This window comes from Drosophila eugracilis, unplaced genomic scaffold (genome assembly GCF_018153835.1).
Source record: "Drosophila eugracilis isolate 14026-0451.02 unplaced genomic scaffold, ASM1815383v1 contig_1781, whole genome shotgun sequence".
Classification (NCBI taxonomy): domain Eukaryota; kingdom Metazoa; phylum Arthropoda; class Insecta; order Diptera; family Drosophilidae; genus Drosophila; species Drosophila eugracilis.
Window position 1 is genome coordinate 378,417 of NW_024572623.1, and position 15,288 is coordinate 393,704.

The 15,288-nt window shown below is 44.2% G+C and overlaps 2 protein-coding genes and 1 long non-coding RNA gene across 18 annotated transcripts; 2 read left to right on the forward strand and 1 right to left on the reverse strand.

The window, feature by feature from the left end:
* The first annotated feature begins 53 nt into the window (after positions 1-53).
* LOC121529715 lies at positions 54-1,121 on the forward strand. Its single transcript, XR_005993619.1, has 2 exons — positions 54-134; positions 190-1,121. It is a non-coding gene; the product is annotated as an uncharacterized LOC121529715 (long non-coding RNA).
* A 183-nt stretch (positions 1,122-1,304) lies between these two features.
* On the forward strand, positions 1,305-10,170 carry LOC108111327 (phosphoribosyl pyrophosphate synthase-associated protein 2). 11 transcript variants are annotated; one of them, XM_017220738.2, is made up of 9 exons: positions 1,305-1,387; positions 1,511-1,615; positions 7,287-7,523; positions 7,584-7,872; positions 7,929-8,095; positions 8,955-9,011; positions 9,286-9,430; positions 9,498-9,644; positions 9,709-10,170. In XM_017220738.2, exons 2-9 carry the CDS (start codon positions 1,596-1,598, stop codon positions 9,865-9,867), a joined length of 1,221 nt encoding a protein of 406 aa, XP_017076227.1. In that variant the 5' UTR covers positions 1,305-1,387; positions 1,511-1,595; the 3' UTR covers positions 9,868-10,170. The 11 variants fall into 11 exon arrangements, with proteins under 11 accessions (XP_017076227.1, XP_017076231.1, XP_017076237.1 ...); XM_017220740.2 differs by lacking the exon at positions 1,511-1,615 and adding an exon at positions 1,765-1,786 and having other exon boundaries at positions 1,356-1,387; positions 9,316-9,430; XM_017220737.2 differs by lacking the exon at positions 1,511-1,615 and adding an exon at positions 1,765-1,786 and having other exon boundaries at positions 1,357-1,387.
* LOC108111322 (cytosolic carboxypeptidase 6) lies at positions 2,642-7,079 on the reverse strand. Of its 6 annotated transcripts, none has more exons than XR_005993617.1 (5): positions 6,533-7,079; positions 4,960-5,525; positions 4,133-4,898; positions 2,819-4,074; positions 2,642-2,759 (listed from the first exon to the last, which is right to left on the reverse strand). XR_005993617.1 is itself a non-coding variant. In XM_041817632.1 (5 exons), exons 1-5 carry the CDS (start codon positions 6,543-6,545, stop codon positions 3,485-3,487), a joined length of 1,860 nt encoding a protein of 619 aa, XP_041673566.1. In that variant the 5' UTR covers positions 6,546-7,079; the 3' UTR covers positions 2,642-3,484. The 6 variants fall into 6 exon arrangements, 4 of the variants coding, with proteins under 4 accessions (XP_041673566.1, XP_041673567.1, XP_017076207.2 ...); XR_005993618.1 differs by having other exon boundaries at positions 2,815-4,074; XM_041817632.1 differs by having other exon boundaries at positions 2,642-4,074; positions 4,133-4,448; positions 4,524-4,898.
* Positions 10,171-15,288: the final 5,118 nt, after the last annotated feature.

The following is a 15,288-nucleotide window of genomic DNA, read 5'->3' on the forward strand; positions in this document are numbered from 1 at the left end:
ATTATTATCGATAGTGGAGGCGAACATCGGGATTTCCATAGACCAAATTGCATCGCCTATCGACTCAAAATAAAATAGATCAATTGGAAATTTAATTTGAAAATACATTCTTTTACTGGCTATTTAACATTACTGTAAGATAATGACATTGAGTAAACGTTAAATTTGTAAAACAAACTACCATTACAGAGCAATGGAAGCGCCATTATTTTGCCGCGTCTGCATGGAGTATTGCGAAGACATGTTTATGAAAAACATATTTGAGCTAACGCCGGAATATAACTGTACCATCGCCGATATGATAGCTGAGTGTACCGGCTATATAGTTGAGAAAGGAGACCGTCTACCCGAAACCATTTGCTCTAATTGCCTGGAGAATGCGAAAAATGCATTCGAGATAAAGCGAACCAACATGGAGGCCACCAACACCACAAGATAAACGAGCGTCTGGAAGATGAACCATTTTCCATTTCCGACACAGACAGTCAAGATGATAATGAGGATTATTTGCCATCCGATGAGGCGTCAGCGGGTCTGCTCCGGATTATAATCCTCTAAAGGAAAAAATGGCAAAGGAGCATCGACACAAGTGCTCCTATTGTTCCAAGACCTTCCAAAGGGCCTGCCATTTTCAGAGACACCTGCGAATCCACACAAATGAACGACCCTACAAGTGTTATCAGTGTCCAAAGAGTTTCATTTGTTCTTCGAATCTTAATAACCACCTGCGAATTCACGCAGGAGTAAAGCCCTTCAAATGTGATCACTGCTCAAAAAGTTTTATACATAACGGCGCTCTTACGGTACACTTAAAGCGACACAGTGGGGAACGACCTTTCCAATGCACGCAATGCTCAAAATCCTTCTTCTTAAAAGAGCAGCTTAAGATACACATTCGAGTCCATACGGGAGAACGACCATACCAGTGCTCCCTTTGCCCTAAAATATTCGCCGCTTCAGCAGCCCTTAGTCGGCACATGCTAATCCACACTGGAGAACGACCTTATAAATGTTCTAAGTGCTCATCGAGTTTCAACCAGTCCTCAAGTCTGAATCGACACTTGAAAACCCACGACAAATGACTGTACTCTTAAGCCAATTGAAATACATTTTGAAAAGTATTTTATCCTGTCTCTTCTGTAAAGGTCCATCGCTTACTAGATATATACAAAAATAAATTTTAAGGAATATATTTCTGAAGAACTTGGATGTATTTCATGTGATTAGGCTATAATTATCGATACTACCGCTTAGGTGTTAGGGCAATCGATATATGGGAAACATCGATTCATCAGCTGTTCGAATAAATTTCGAGGATTTTCACCAGAGTGTTTTTCGAGTTTTAGGAAAAGTGCGAGTCGAACATAGCAGTGTCGTGGAAAAAAGAGTAATTACTGAATAACAATTATTAATTTAATAGTTGATATTAATAGCGAGTGTAATTGTGCCTATCTTGCTCTTTTCAATATTTCTGAATTTCTTCCTTCCGGTTAAAAACTAATAAATACAGGATCTGGGCGAAAGAATAAAGTAAACTTGAGTACAAACCAATAAGTGCCGAGTAAATACAGTGAAATCTCCTGAAAAGAACCAACATGTTGCTGCAGCGAAATAAGTAAAACTTTAATGCGGCTTTTCCCTATGTTTTGTGTGTTTTTCTTGTATAATTTAATTAGTGTCCCGCTGTTTGCGTGTCTGCCTCCCCTTTCATCACATTTTTTAGTTTTTCTCTTCCTTTTAATCAGTTTTTCCGTCTTTTTCCAGTGCCCGCGAAGATTATAGCCAGGTTATGGATTTCAATTACATGTTCTGTTTGTCTAACCAATTTTATTTTATCAATTGCGTGCTAACAAGAGCAAAAGCCTCACCCCTCTTTTTTTTTGTGCTGGAATTTGTGTTTGCATTTTATTTTTAGCCTCGCTTTTGTTGTTGTTTTAGCCGTTCTCGTTTTGGTTGCTTTATCCCCATCTGCCTCTCCACCTATACTTTGTTTTGCTCTCCACTTTCTGCGGCAGCTCTCTCTTGCCCACAGAAATAAAAATACTTATTCTTGTTATTGATATGGTTTAAGCTTTGTTTGAATAAAGTTGAAGTCTTTTACGTTTAGCATACTCTTAATTAGGTTCTAACGGAAAAAGAGAGGCACGCACTCTTAATTCCAGTTTGTTGTGGTTCGACCGCTCTGATGCTCACTTTCAAACACCTTGACTTATACAGGAAAAAATGATCTAGCAAATCGATTTGCATGCCAAGTCCTTGAAATAAAAGCTTATTAACTTTTATTACTGAAATATCCTTAAGGTTTCCCCATTATACGTACAGTTAGTTGGCCGATTTCACTCAAAACAGCAACAGCTGTTTCCCACCACCAAAACCTCATTCCAGCGATCTGGCAACGCCACACATCCATCGTTCTTTGCGCTCCACTTCGCCCACAGTCTTTCGCTTTTATTTATACGAAAAAGAAGTGTAAAAAGTGCCGTCGTACTGAGTTTTTTTTTATTGATTTCATTCCTATTCCGGATCCGATTCCGTGTTAATTGAAAGCGTTAATCAGTCGAGAAGCTCACATTTGGCCAGTCGTCCGCGGGTTGTGCTCTTATCAACACTTTTCGCGCGTGTTTTTCCTGCGAGAGTGAGTGTCTGCTGTTCATACATACATGGATACATATCACCACACATATGCTTTGCATTTCCATATCCCAAGGAGGTTATAATAGTGTCGGGCTTGTGTTCGATAAAAGATAAGATAAAAGTGACTGCAAATCCATCTAATTACTGATGAGTGACTTTCCTGAGCGATTTCACCCGTACTCACGTGCGCTGCGACTGAAACTAAGGCTCCTGCTCCACTTACTGTTCTTTGTTCCCCCTGAATTACTGTAAATAACCGCAACTAATTTGTGTGATAAAAAACTCACATGTCGCCAATTGAGCTAAATCCAATTTTTTTCCTGGTCGCAATCCAACAAAAACACTTCTGGTGGGGATAATTGCTTATCACACTCACTCAAAAGAATCACTCAATCGCGCGACTTGTTGCCCTTCGCATTTCGGAGTGGCATTTGGTATGTAACTGTTTGTTTAGAAGAAGGACATAGGGAGGATTTGATAACGGGATTCTTGAATTTAAGTTGCTTTCTTAGGGATTTCCAATAATGAATGAGTTTCGCTTTTATCGAATTTCTTGTTTGGATCTCACGAAAAGCTCTCTTTGAAAATGCCGATCTTTCAGTAAATAATCGGAAAGCTTTTGCATGTTTAGAATCTCAATAAATATTGTTAAATTGAAATACATATATTGGATTATTATATCATATTACGAAGAAAGAATTAATATCGTTGGAGTCGTAGCTTTAACTTTTTATTTAGAAAAACAAGCAGGAAGCGTAGAAAAGAGTTGATTAAATCTAAAACAACACGCCCCACGTTTCGGTCCCTAAAGTTGGAGTCACTAACCCATTTCCATGTCTTATCACTGATCCTATCGCCTGTCTGCGGCATCGAAGCTATTGGACTTCAGCTTCAGGCTGCCCCTTGTAAGTTGATTCAAATCGATTATAGACAGGTATGGCTTGGGAGGCACATTCACGGGCAAGGGAACTTCAATTGTGACAGCTGCTGATCTCTTGCTTTTGGAACCCCCGATTCCTCCGTGATCACTGCCCGTTTTCAGGGCTCCCAGGGCGAAGGGAGAATACTGGTCATGAGTGGGGTGTTGGGAGCAACTTGCGGTTGCAGCTCTCCTGTAGTTGCGATATCCACTGAAGCAACTGCTTCCGGGGGCTAACGGGCGAACGGGTGAGAATCCTCCTTCATCCGAAGATCCACCTCCTCCCCCCGAGTCATAGCATATGCTGAGGTTGGTGTAGGCAATGGGGGCGTGGCATCGAGGGGTTTTGGGTCGGGGCTTGACCTCGTATCGGGTTTTCGAGCGGGAGCGAGAGTGGTGGGCATGCCGGTTTCGCCCCCGCCGCTTGCTCCGCACCTCGGTCACTATCGGCATGGGCAGGATGTTGATGAAGCGGTAGTACTGCAGAAGGGTTCTGGCCAGATTCCTCCCAACGCGGTAATCTGGAAGGAAAAGGTTTTTAATAGGAACTCTACTGAGAAGTGGAATACATCCACTTACATCCATCTTCGTTGTACAGTGAGATGGTCTTGCCATCCTTGAGATAGTGACCCGCCATGGAGACTTCCAAAGTGTAGGCATTCACCGTGTCACTGAGTCGCTCGCAACTGAATCTCCGAATGCTTCCTGCCTTCCGTTCATCCGCATTGAACATCGTGTGCTCGGACACATAATCCGGAGCATTGCTGGCGAAGAGTCGCGGGAAAACCAGGTGCCTCTCGTATCTGTAAACATCCTCGTAGGTGTTGCCGTAAATAAAGCAACCGTGCATGCTGCTATTGGCATGCAGATCGATCACAAAGTCAATCTGATACGTCTGAAAGGAATTGAGTGAGTCCAACAAAGATGAAATTGTAAACATGAAATCTATCCGCTTGACGACTATACTCACGTCCGAATTATCTAACTCCTTTAGCATGCCCTTCACAGCATGCAATTCCGGCTGAGTGAACTCGGATCCAATGTGCCAGTTGCGATTCATGTCCTGGCCCATCAGATTGCAGCGATTGTTGCCCAGGAACACCCCATCTGGATTCACCATGGGCACAATCTTGAAGACAAAGTTATCCCTCAAAACCACGGCTATGGGGTGGTTGCCCACCAGGAATTCGATTAGACCCTGGCACACATGGGAGGCTGGAGCTTCGCTGGAGTGCGTCCTGCAGAGGATCACAATCACACGGATGAAGCTGCGATCCAAGCGATTTGTCGAGCGTTGCTTGGCGGTCACATGGTCAATGGTCAGCAGGTCCACATTGCGATTTTGCTGAAATAGTAGCATAGATGTCCATGAAAAACCCTCAAATAGAGATTATCTAAGGACTCACCAAGGATTTAATAAGCACACATCGGGTGAACCGCTTCTCCGCTCCTTGCCGGGCATCAATCACATTCAAATAGGACTGAAGACGCGAATAGCTATATGGCCAGGCCAAAGCAAACTGGTAGACATCCTCCTCTTTGTCGAAAATAAAGGCGAAACTCAAAACATAATGCCCCTGGTGCATGGCCGATCGGTAAAAGAACACCTGCCGCTTTGATAACCTCTGCCACTTGGGTCGACTGGAACTCTTAACCAAAGGGGTCAGCCCCGAGGAGAACAGGTTTCTGCTCTTACTGATGTTCACTATGTGGAAGAGCACTCGCTGATCCTGCTTCACATTATCCACAGTGAAGTTGAACCAGAAGCGAAAGCGCGGATTGCAGGTATCCGGTCTGAGGAACAAGTCGTACTCAAACTCGCCCACCAGCTCCGCTTTTCCCAGATTTCCCGTTTCGAAAGCGGCATCGAAACAGAGGTGACCTCTCTTTGCCTTGCCACTTTGACCCGGCGGACGAATGATAACCCGGGAAACGTTGCCCAGACCACCTTCTCCATCGCTGTCTTCGCTATCTGTAAATGAGTTATCATAAAAAGAGGATTATATAAGTAAAACTCTGCTTAACATTATGCTATCCCCTCCTAAACTCAGACAACGATCGGAATATTATTTAATTGATAAGAATCAAGAGCTAAGCTGAAACAAATTTGCTCTTGATCTTAGCCTTTGGAATCTAAGACGACTGTCAATCCAAGTTGGATTACTTAGTTTCTTATCTGTTTGTGAAATTTGTGCCTGATCACGTTTAGTACCATCTGAGCCGCGTTCGTACATGCTCGTATGCTGAAGCGGATCGCAGGCAATTCCCAACATGGTGACTCTGGCTCCGCTGATGCGTGTTTCTCTGGCAAAAATCTATGTTCTTCTAATGCAACAGAGCCGAGTGGAGTGGCCCTAATCCTCCGAGGGTTTTCCTTAGCCTGGCCTGTCATAACTTTCTTGGTCGGAGGACACCTCCTTCTAATCCCACCCATGCGCTATCTTTAAATCAAGGCATCCTCATCCCGCCATTCTGTTCCTTGTGCCACATATGCGTGCCGCAAGTTTTCATTGCACTCGTTGCACCTGCCAACGCCTTTGGCTGAGCCTCGAGCAACTCGAGACGTCAAATGTCTAAAATTGAATAGTCGCCTCGTGGTTGCGTCGGCCTCCAAACCCAGACCCGACCCGAGCACTTCCTGAGTTGAAAGCCGGAGGTGAATGTCTCGAGTCTTGAAAGGTCTTAAAATAGCTTCATTTGTACTCTAACTGGGGGTGTTTACATTTTCTGAGGGATGAGCAAAAATGCATTTCAATACAACCTTATATTTTGGTTTTTCATGGACAATTTATATTATTGGATTAATCTCTAAGAACTTTCTGTTGGTTATTCTTTTATTCTCCACCTCTACCATGTATAGATTCCACTTGAATATTTTTCTAACACCTTCACTTTCTTAGTGTATTTAAGCTTCGTTTCACTTGGGTATTTCCCCATACCTCCTTATCGCTGGTGCACATTTATGGCCATTTCGCTCACCTGAGTCGCCCATTCCTCCGCCTCAACCCATAAACTTCCCTTTGCTTTGAGGCTGCTTTCCTTGGGCAGGATCGAAAATAGAAATTCAATTAGCCAACGCCTCTTGGGCTTTCACTTTTCTCGAGTGGAGCTCCCAAGACGTGGAAGTCGCGTGCGAAGTCTTGGCGCTGGAGGTCGATCTCTATCTGCTAATCCTGGGCAGCTCCTGGTCGCTCCTCGCCGCTTCCTCCGCACCGCACTGACTGCCTTGGAATCCGGAATCGGGGCTGCGGAATCCGGAACTGTGATTCGCATGTTGGCACTTTGACGTTGCCACGCCACTCACGTGTGTCGCCTTCTGTTTGGTCGATAATTCGCAGTAGTTTCCGGCTAGGGGTTTCGGTTCGCCTGTGGTTTTGGGTTCCTTCGCATCGAGAGCAGTTTCCAGAACTGGGCAACCGAGAAGAGAGGCAGGACTAATTGCGTTCACCAAAAAGCTGAATCTATTTAGTTCACTGGGGCTAATCGATACGGTCGCACATCGCAACGTGGGAACCGTAACTACTGCGTGTGTGTTACTTTAACGATTACGGCAGTGAATGAACCCGACAACACCCCATTCGCTTAACCCTAACCCCTAACCCCTAAACCCAGAACCCAAGACAGCATGTCCAAACGCAGGTAGCTTTCCATTAACCCAACTTAATGTCTGGTTTTGGTTTTGTTTCGCTTTTTATTGATAAAAACTCGTATTGATTCCTGTACTCTCTTACAGACTAGGCAGCGTCCGCCCACCGAAGCGTTGCAGGAGCGACATGGACAATACCTCCACCTCGGACATTGTCATCATCAATGGCAACTCACATCCGGATCTGGCCAACATGGTGGCCGAGCGCATGGGCATCAAGAATGGCGGCTGCTCCGTGTTTCACAAGTCCAACAGGGAGACCATTGTAGAGATCAGTGATTCAGTTAGAGGCAAGGACATCTATATCATACAAACGGGCACTAAGTGAGTCTGGACGTAGTCATGCGTGTCTTTATATTAATTGTCTTCTCATTACCACGAAAGGGATGCCAACAACAACATCATGGAGCTGCTGATCATGGCCTATGCCTGCAAGACTTCCTCGGCCCGCTCTATTGTGGGAGTGATCCCATACTTGCCGTATTCCAAGCAGTGCAAGATGCGCAAGCGCGGGTGCATTGTGTCCAAGCTGCTGGCCAAGATGATGTGCACCTCGGGCCTAACACACATCATCACTATGGATCTGCACCAGAAGGAGATCCAGGGCTTCTTCGATATACCCGTGGACAATCTGAGGGCATCGCCCTTTCTACTCCAATATATTCAGGAGAGCGTGAGTTTTTTTGCACTGTAAACTTGGAATGGAACTAAACGTGTTGATTTCTCCAGATTCCTGACTACCGCAACTCCGTGATTGTGGCCCGCAATCCGGGCGTGGCCAAGAAGGCCAACTCCTATGCCGAGCGACTGCGTCTTGGCCTGGCCGTCATCCATGGCGAACAGAAGGAGACTGATGCCGATGAGGTCGACGGTCGGTACTCCCCTCCCCCGACCAGGTGAGTTGCATTCCCTCAGTCTCAAAAGTGGGCCTCGCTGATCCCCAAGTTAGTTGTCAGGTTTCTGTTTGATTTGTTAGCTGTTTTATTTTGATTTGCTCTTAGCTTTGCTGGTTAGTTTCTGTGTTTATAATGCTTTCTTTAAACACCGAAGTGTCCCTCATGTCTTGTAACCTGTACTCGGCCTTAGACTGTTCCGTTGAATATCCTCCATCACACACCAAACAGTGCAAGTAACATTTCTGTGATTTATCATACCTATGCATATAGCACTAAATCTAAATAGACGGGAATGAATCAGCCATTCATTTTCTAATGTTTACAATTTGAAATTGTATTTTATCTTATCAGATTTATACCTTTCTCAATCTAATGCTGATTAAAATAATCTTAGAGAACATCACTAAATCACTAATTTTGACAAGCATTCTTTTTTATGCATCTTTTATTAGTTATTACCATGAACTTAAAGAAACTCAAACTGTTTAAGTCTGAGTAAAGCATTTACTACTACTTTAAGTTCGTAACTTCATTTGCACGGATCCATTAGATCACAATCGCTATACCATAATTGTTGCAGCTTTTGTCAGTGGCTTCAGTTTGTACTTCACAGCCAAGGCAGACACCAGCTTAGTAGATTTTTGAGTAATGTAAGCCAGTTCTTATTTTCCTGCTTCATTGACGTTCAAACTGTTTTCGTATTTTGCGTTTTTGGAAGTTTTATTTTAATTTTTGACTCCGCACGTGCCGCAAAACCCTCGGCACCTTTTGGCGGGCATAGGGAGTATTTCTCTTGTCAAAATTTCAAATTCAGAAAACAGAAAAACAATCGAAATTTATCTTTATTTGTGTTATGCAGTGCGTATAGCAATTTATTAGGAAATTCAGTTGAAATGTGCTTACCAGCGACGCCTAGGTTCGTATTTTTAACTATTGTTTCATTTCAGTTCAATTATAATTTTTAATCAACTGCCATTTGTACTTTTCCCCACCCACCACGACACACCACCAACCCCCGACCCACCCACACGATTTCTTTCTTTTTTGGTTACGATTACGATCCGACCATCCAATGAAACGCACCACAACCACCACCACCTCGACAAAACCAATCCACAATGTACCACAATGCACCACATTGCACCACTCGAACTGCAAACCTCGTGAAACTGCCGCACACTAACCACTAGAAACTCTACTCCACAACACGCCCCATCCAGCAGCAACCGCCAGAGAACCACCTCGGTGTCGGTGGGTGTTCCGGAGCACATTGTCAAGGTCAAGCCCCCACTGACCATTGTGGGAGATGTCAGCGGACGCATCGCCATTATGGTGGTAAGTATTGTCTTTTCATTCCTAATAATAAAAACTTCCATTAATTGCTATAAATTGACTCTTCCAGGATGACCTGATTGACGATGTCCAGGCCTTTGTGGCCGCCGCTGAGATGCTGAAGGAGAACGGAGCCTGCAAGATCTACGTGCTGGCCACGCACGGTCTGCTTAGCTCAGATGCACCGCGTCAGCTGGAAGAGTCGCCCATCGATGAGGTGGGACTTGTAGTTATTGAGACAATCTTAAGTCAATCTGAATATATTTTTAATCACTATGCAGATCGTTGTCACCAATACCATTCCACACGAGATCCAGAAGCTGCAGTGCCACAAGATCAAGACGATCGACATATCCATTCTGATTGCTGAGGCCATTCGCCGCATCCATAACAAGGAATCCATGTCCTATCTGTTCCGCAACGTAACGCTGGAGGATTAGGGAACCCACCCACTCATACTACCACTCACAAGTCACAAAAATAGTGTTGCCTCCGGCTGATCCTGGGCCGGTTATTGTTTGTTTTTCGCTTTTAGACATCATTGGAAAGTGCGCTCAGCGTGCGTTTGCTCAAATAAAAATGAATGATCCGAGATACTGTAGCACACCTTTAGGCCCCACATATACTCCACACTGTATACACTGTACTACACGTTGTACGTTCATCGAAGGCTAACCACTTTCTGCTAGTTCTTAAGTCAAAGGTCCCAAAACTTTGTCCAAATAAAAGCTGATTGTACTCAATTTTGGAAAGTTTGGGGCATCATAAAGGCGCTATAGGGCACTTGAAGTCTGTCCGAATTTATGGCACTCGTTGAAATGAAAACCTGTTAAGTAGCCCGTCCAAGCCGTAAATCATTATCAAGCAGACACGGCGATTGCAGCCTTAAATGGGTCCGTTCTGCATTCTGCCTTAGCCCGGTAAGCAAATAAAGTACCAAACAGATGTCTCGCATCGCTCTTATTTGACAAATATTGTTGCGGAAACGAGTGCAGCGGCGATAAGATAGCGCATTCATCTCCGAGGAGTTCCTCGTGACAAGAAAACCGGAGAATCCCGCTTAGGCAAGTGGCTCATACATAAATCATGGTCCATTAATCAAGCATCAGATATGTCAGTCCCTATCTTACGGCACCTCAAAGGCGGTAAATTTGCATTGCTAAATGACAGGGGGTTGGCTGAAGAATGCGGTTCCAGCAGTGACGAGATCCCACGGAATGGGAATGGATTCATAAACCCAATATTTGGGCCGGCCCAATGGCGTATATTTGCGAGGTCTCTGCCTAGGCCAAGTGCGATAAACTCGGCACTGTTTGCCCGCCAGAAAGCCAAACAGAAACTGTGCTCCAATCTTCGGCGTGACACTTGCTGCCTTTTTATCGCAAACAAAAACATCGTAAAGTCCAAGATAATCCCACAAATCTCGGTGCTCAGGCACTTGCTGGATTTAAATTCAAATTGAATAGAGTGGCATCTGATATGCAAATCAAGCCCTACGCCGAGATCGACGGGGTATCTCGTTCCCGTTCGAATTCCCAGACACCAGCAACGAGTCACGTGAAGCAGCCGTATTGCGCATACGCCGTGTTAGCCCTGCTTGTTTTACTCTGTCGTGCATTGAACCGACTTCCGTCAGGGGCTTATGCCCATGCCACCTATTAACAGTCCATCACATTTTACTTTTAATAGAGCCTGTCGGCCGCTTTGTTCTATCATTCCCGTGGCGTTCCAATTGCAATGGCAATTGTTGTCTTTTGACTCTGTTTGTTGTTTCCGCTTTTGGCCCTCTTGTTTGCCTTTTTGTTTATCACTACGAAATTGATTTGTTAATTTGCCCAGCTTGTCGACGAGTCATTAGCACGACACTTCGGGCCCATAAATTGATTGGCCCGGACGCTGGCGGTTAGCACCTAGCAATTGTCTAAAATATAATGGGCCATAATCTGGACAGCACGCTCCAGTGCACCCGTGCTCCCGAGTGGGTGTCAGCCCCTAATGCTTATTAGCTTCCCGAGGGGCAAACGATATCTGCCAGATACCCCGATGATTTGCGTTTTGTCTGGCAGAACGGATCAATTTGAATAGAGCGGCAACAACAATCTGGTCACACGACCTGGCCGATTCGGAATGACCACTTGATGATTCGGAATATGCTTTACATTTAAATAAGCTTTGTTAGGGTTACTCTGTGCGCTCCAATTCGAATTTATTGAAAGTAGTTTCGTTTCAGTATGGCTTTTGAAATTCAGTTATTAAACTGAAATTAGTTTATCTAGCCTCTCCTTAGATGAGATGCCTTCTCGTTGGTGCAAATGAATGAAAATCAAACATTGCATATCACGAACGTGCAACTCGTCGAACATCATTATTGATAAATATTATCATTATGGATTTTATGTTCATTGACAACATTTGATTACCAACTATTTTGGGTCCTCCTCCCTTATGAGCTACAGTTGAGAAACTTTCGCCGTAGCTCCTGAGTACCCCTCACGAGTGGCTGTTATGGATAAAAATATACGACTGCCAGGTGCTTATGTGTTTTGCCCGTTTTTTGTGTAGCGATATATCTACGTTTTGTTTTCTTCTGACTCGGTCATGTGACCAAATTAAATCAGTTTCGTTGCCACTGCGGTTGATGCCGTGATAAAAAAAACAGGCTACGCCTCTTCTTTCACTCCCCCTACATTCTCACCGGATCAAAGCGGATCGGGTCACGTGAGAGGTTGGAGCCACTTTGGAAATGATGTCGCATTATGGCGGGGATCCCAGCAGCAATCCCGGTCTTCGGCCGCTATTGAACTTGGTCCGTGACACGGTTTTCGCCAGCTTCCTTAAGCTGAAATTCTCAAAAAGCTGGACAGGCTGACCTCAGACGACATCGTAAATTCAGACCGATCATGAATTCGGATACCCGATCGACGGGTTTGAGTCACGTGAAGCCTTACGGCGGGTACTTTACACGCCTCAATGCAGTCCGCTGCACAGTGGAGGCGGGTGGTGGAACCAGGTGGTTCCGGGGCCGGGACAGGCGTTGGGAGGCGGCTGATCGGCTTGCGTAATGTTTGGGATCTTATACAATTAACTGAATGCACAATTAACAATTTTATTTGAGCGGTGATTGTCATTCATTGCAATTGTTTGAGCTCAACTTTAACTTTGTTTACCCGCCCGTCGGTGCAGTTTCAGATACAAAGATAGCGATGCACCGGGGGAAATAGCTATGCAAATTCGGATTTATTTATTACTCTTTCATGGGCAATATATTAAAGTTGAATAATTAAACAGTTGTGGGATGCTTAGGTGGACTTTTAATTGTACAAATGGGAAATTAGTATAGATTCTTATTGCTAATAACGACTACATTGTAGGTCCATACAAAGTAAACCTCATTATATTTAAGAATCTTGAAAGTCCCAGCAGGAACTCTTTCTTAGACGGTTTTTCTCTGTGTACGCTTACAGTTAGTCTACGTGTTGTCCATGTTTTATGGCGAGCCACAGGCAGTGCATACAAATGGACAAGCCTTTCCGGCATGTGACCCTCAAGGAGAGATGAGCTCCCTTATCAAAATACCAGCACACCTTGAGATTTCTCCGGCCAGATAACTGCCGAAATTCGGCCATGCTCAAGGGCCGCCAAAACATATATAATCTCACCTTAAGTAGGCCGCCCACGCGCACAGAAGATTTATGCTGTATGCCGTCCAAAGACCCAAGAAGAGGCCCCTCCAGCGCCGGAATCTACTTGTTTTTCGAGATGATAGAAGAGAAAACAACGGGAGACAGCTTAACGATAAGCAGACAATTATCCGCACGCCAGCGAAATTAAAAGCAAATTAATTTACTCAAAATTATAATTGACTCGCTGGCGGGCTAGCTATGCACATTTAATTGTTGTCTAATGCGACTGCCCACCGCTCCCCTTTGGGGGTTAACGCTGCGTATGAGTAATGCAAATTGACCACACAAGTGTTACATATCCACCTGCGACACATAATGGCCAACCAATCACCTGGACAAGTCAGCGACCTATAAATATTCATAACAATCGCCGCGAAAGTATCCCAGTAATGTCGATCGCACTAAGATCAATTGTTACGGCGATCGGAGTACGATTGTGGTCGCAGAAATATCTCCCGAATATCTATCAAGTCGAATCTTTAAGCTTATTGGGTGTGCTTTCTTTGATGGTTCAGCTAAACAGCATCATGGGATATATCATAAATTTCATCATTAATTAATAGTCAATGGGCAATTTAAATTTAATTGTAACCGCTTAAATGCTTAATATCTGAGTCCAAATTGCTTATTACCTCATTTTTAATTATCTTTTATTCAGCCGAATTTCATTAGGCTTCAGTCTGGTTGAATCGTTTTAGAAATGACAAATCGAAATTCGAAAAATAGATCACTGCCCTACTATTTGCACCTGAACTGTCGTATATAGATGGGAACTCAAGAAAGGTGACAGAGAAAAGAGAAGGTACAGCAGATTTGCCCTGTGAAATTCCCAGGAGAAGGGCACCCAGTCTTCGGCCTTCGAATAAAAGTTGTTTGATTTTCATCAGTTTGGATCGTAGTTCGTAGCTTATTCGTTTTCGATTCTGCGCCATCGATCAGGCCCTCGGCGCGTGTTTGCCATTTGGGGAGAAGACTGTGCTTGGCAGTGACTAGATCGGTGATTAATAGCCAACCAGGCTTAGAGCCACAATTTTGGAGGGCTTCCAGACTGACCCAGACGCAAGTGGCATGCAGCCAGAGCGTGCCGTCGAGGAAAACCCAGAGAAAAAATCCCCACCTTTGGATTCCCCAAGTTTCGGATTCTGCAGAAAAGCTCTTCGAATGCAAATGGATTGATGTCGACTGAATGAGGTCCAAAACCAGAAGACTCTGGCTAGTAAAACCAGTCCAGAAACAAGGCACTTTTAAGGGGTTTTCCACCAGCCGAGGTACGGCGAATTTAAATTACAGACAGACATAATTGTTAGATGATTTATTCGATCAGCAGCTGATGGACAGATTGACAGGCCAACCGGTTCGAAGTGATGCCAAAAAAGTCAATGTCTCAATGTCTACTCAGGGCGGAGTGGAACTCTCGAGTCCCGGCGAATTCCGGCCATTATCTCGGCCGTATACTTGATTTATGGAGCGCACTCTTCCAACTGATTTATATGCGCCGTGTTCCTACGGCTGATTGATTTCCCGTGTCGACAAACGCTGGACTTCAGTAGCACGCGATTGTCGGGGCCATAAAGATAGGGCGTTCAAAATTTGGGCAACTTTTATGGAAATTTTGGGAGAGCAAAAAAGTTACCTTTAAATCACTTTGATATCCTCCCATCCAAGACGATTTATACATTTCCATTTCATATTAATATTCATTCGATTGGTTTATTGCAAGTGCTAAAAAGCCTGAGAAATTTGCAAATCCCATGGGAAGATCGAAACAGAGCAAAAAACCTTTTAGGCTTGGCCTCCATCGGTTAACAAGAAACCCGGGGTGTGAAAATCCGACCAATTAGCATGCAATAAAATACATTTCTCGAATCGTAATGTTGCATCGGATTGTGGTTCCCATAGTCGGTGCCAGCACGTGCGGAAAAATCACAACAAAGACTGTTGATTTTCCAAAGTAAACAAACAGCTGAAGGGGCAACATGACTTGGAAATACCCTAAACTTGAAAATTATATGTTGCGACGAAGAATATGACTTAAATTATTTCAGCTTATTATGAAAGATAATATATTTGGTTTATTCTTAAGGTGTTAGGTTGATTTATTTCCATCAAAGGGTTACTGCTAGCCAGATTCGCGTCTTCGCTATTGGCAGACTGACTGACTTAACTAGCTTTCATGGG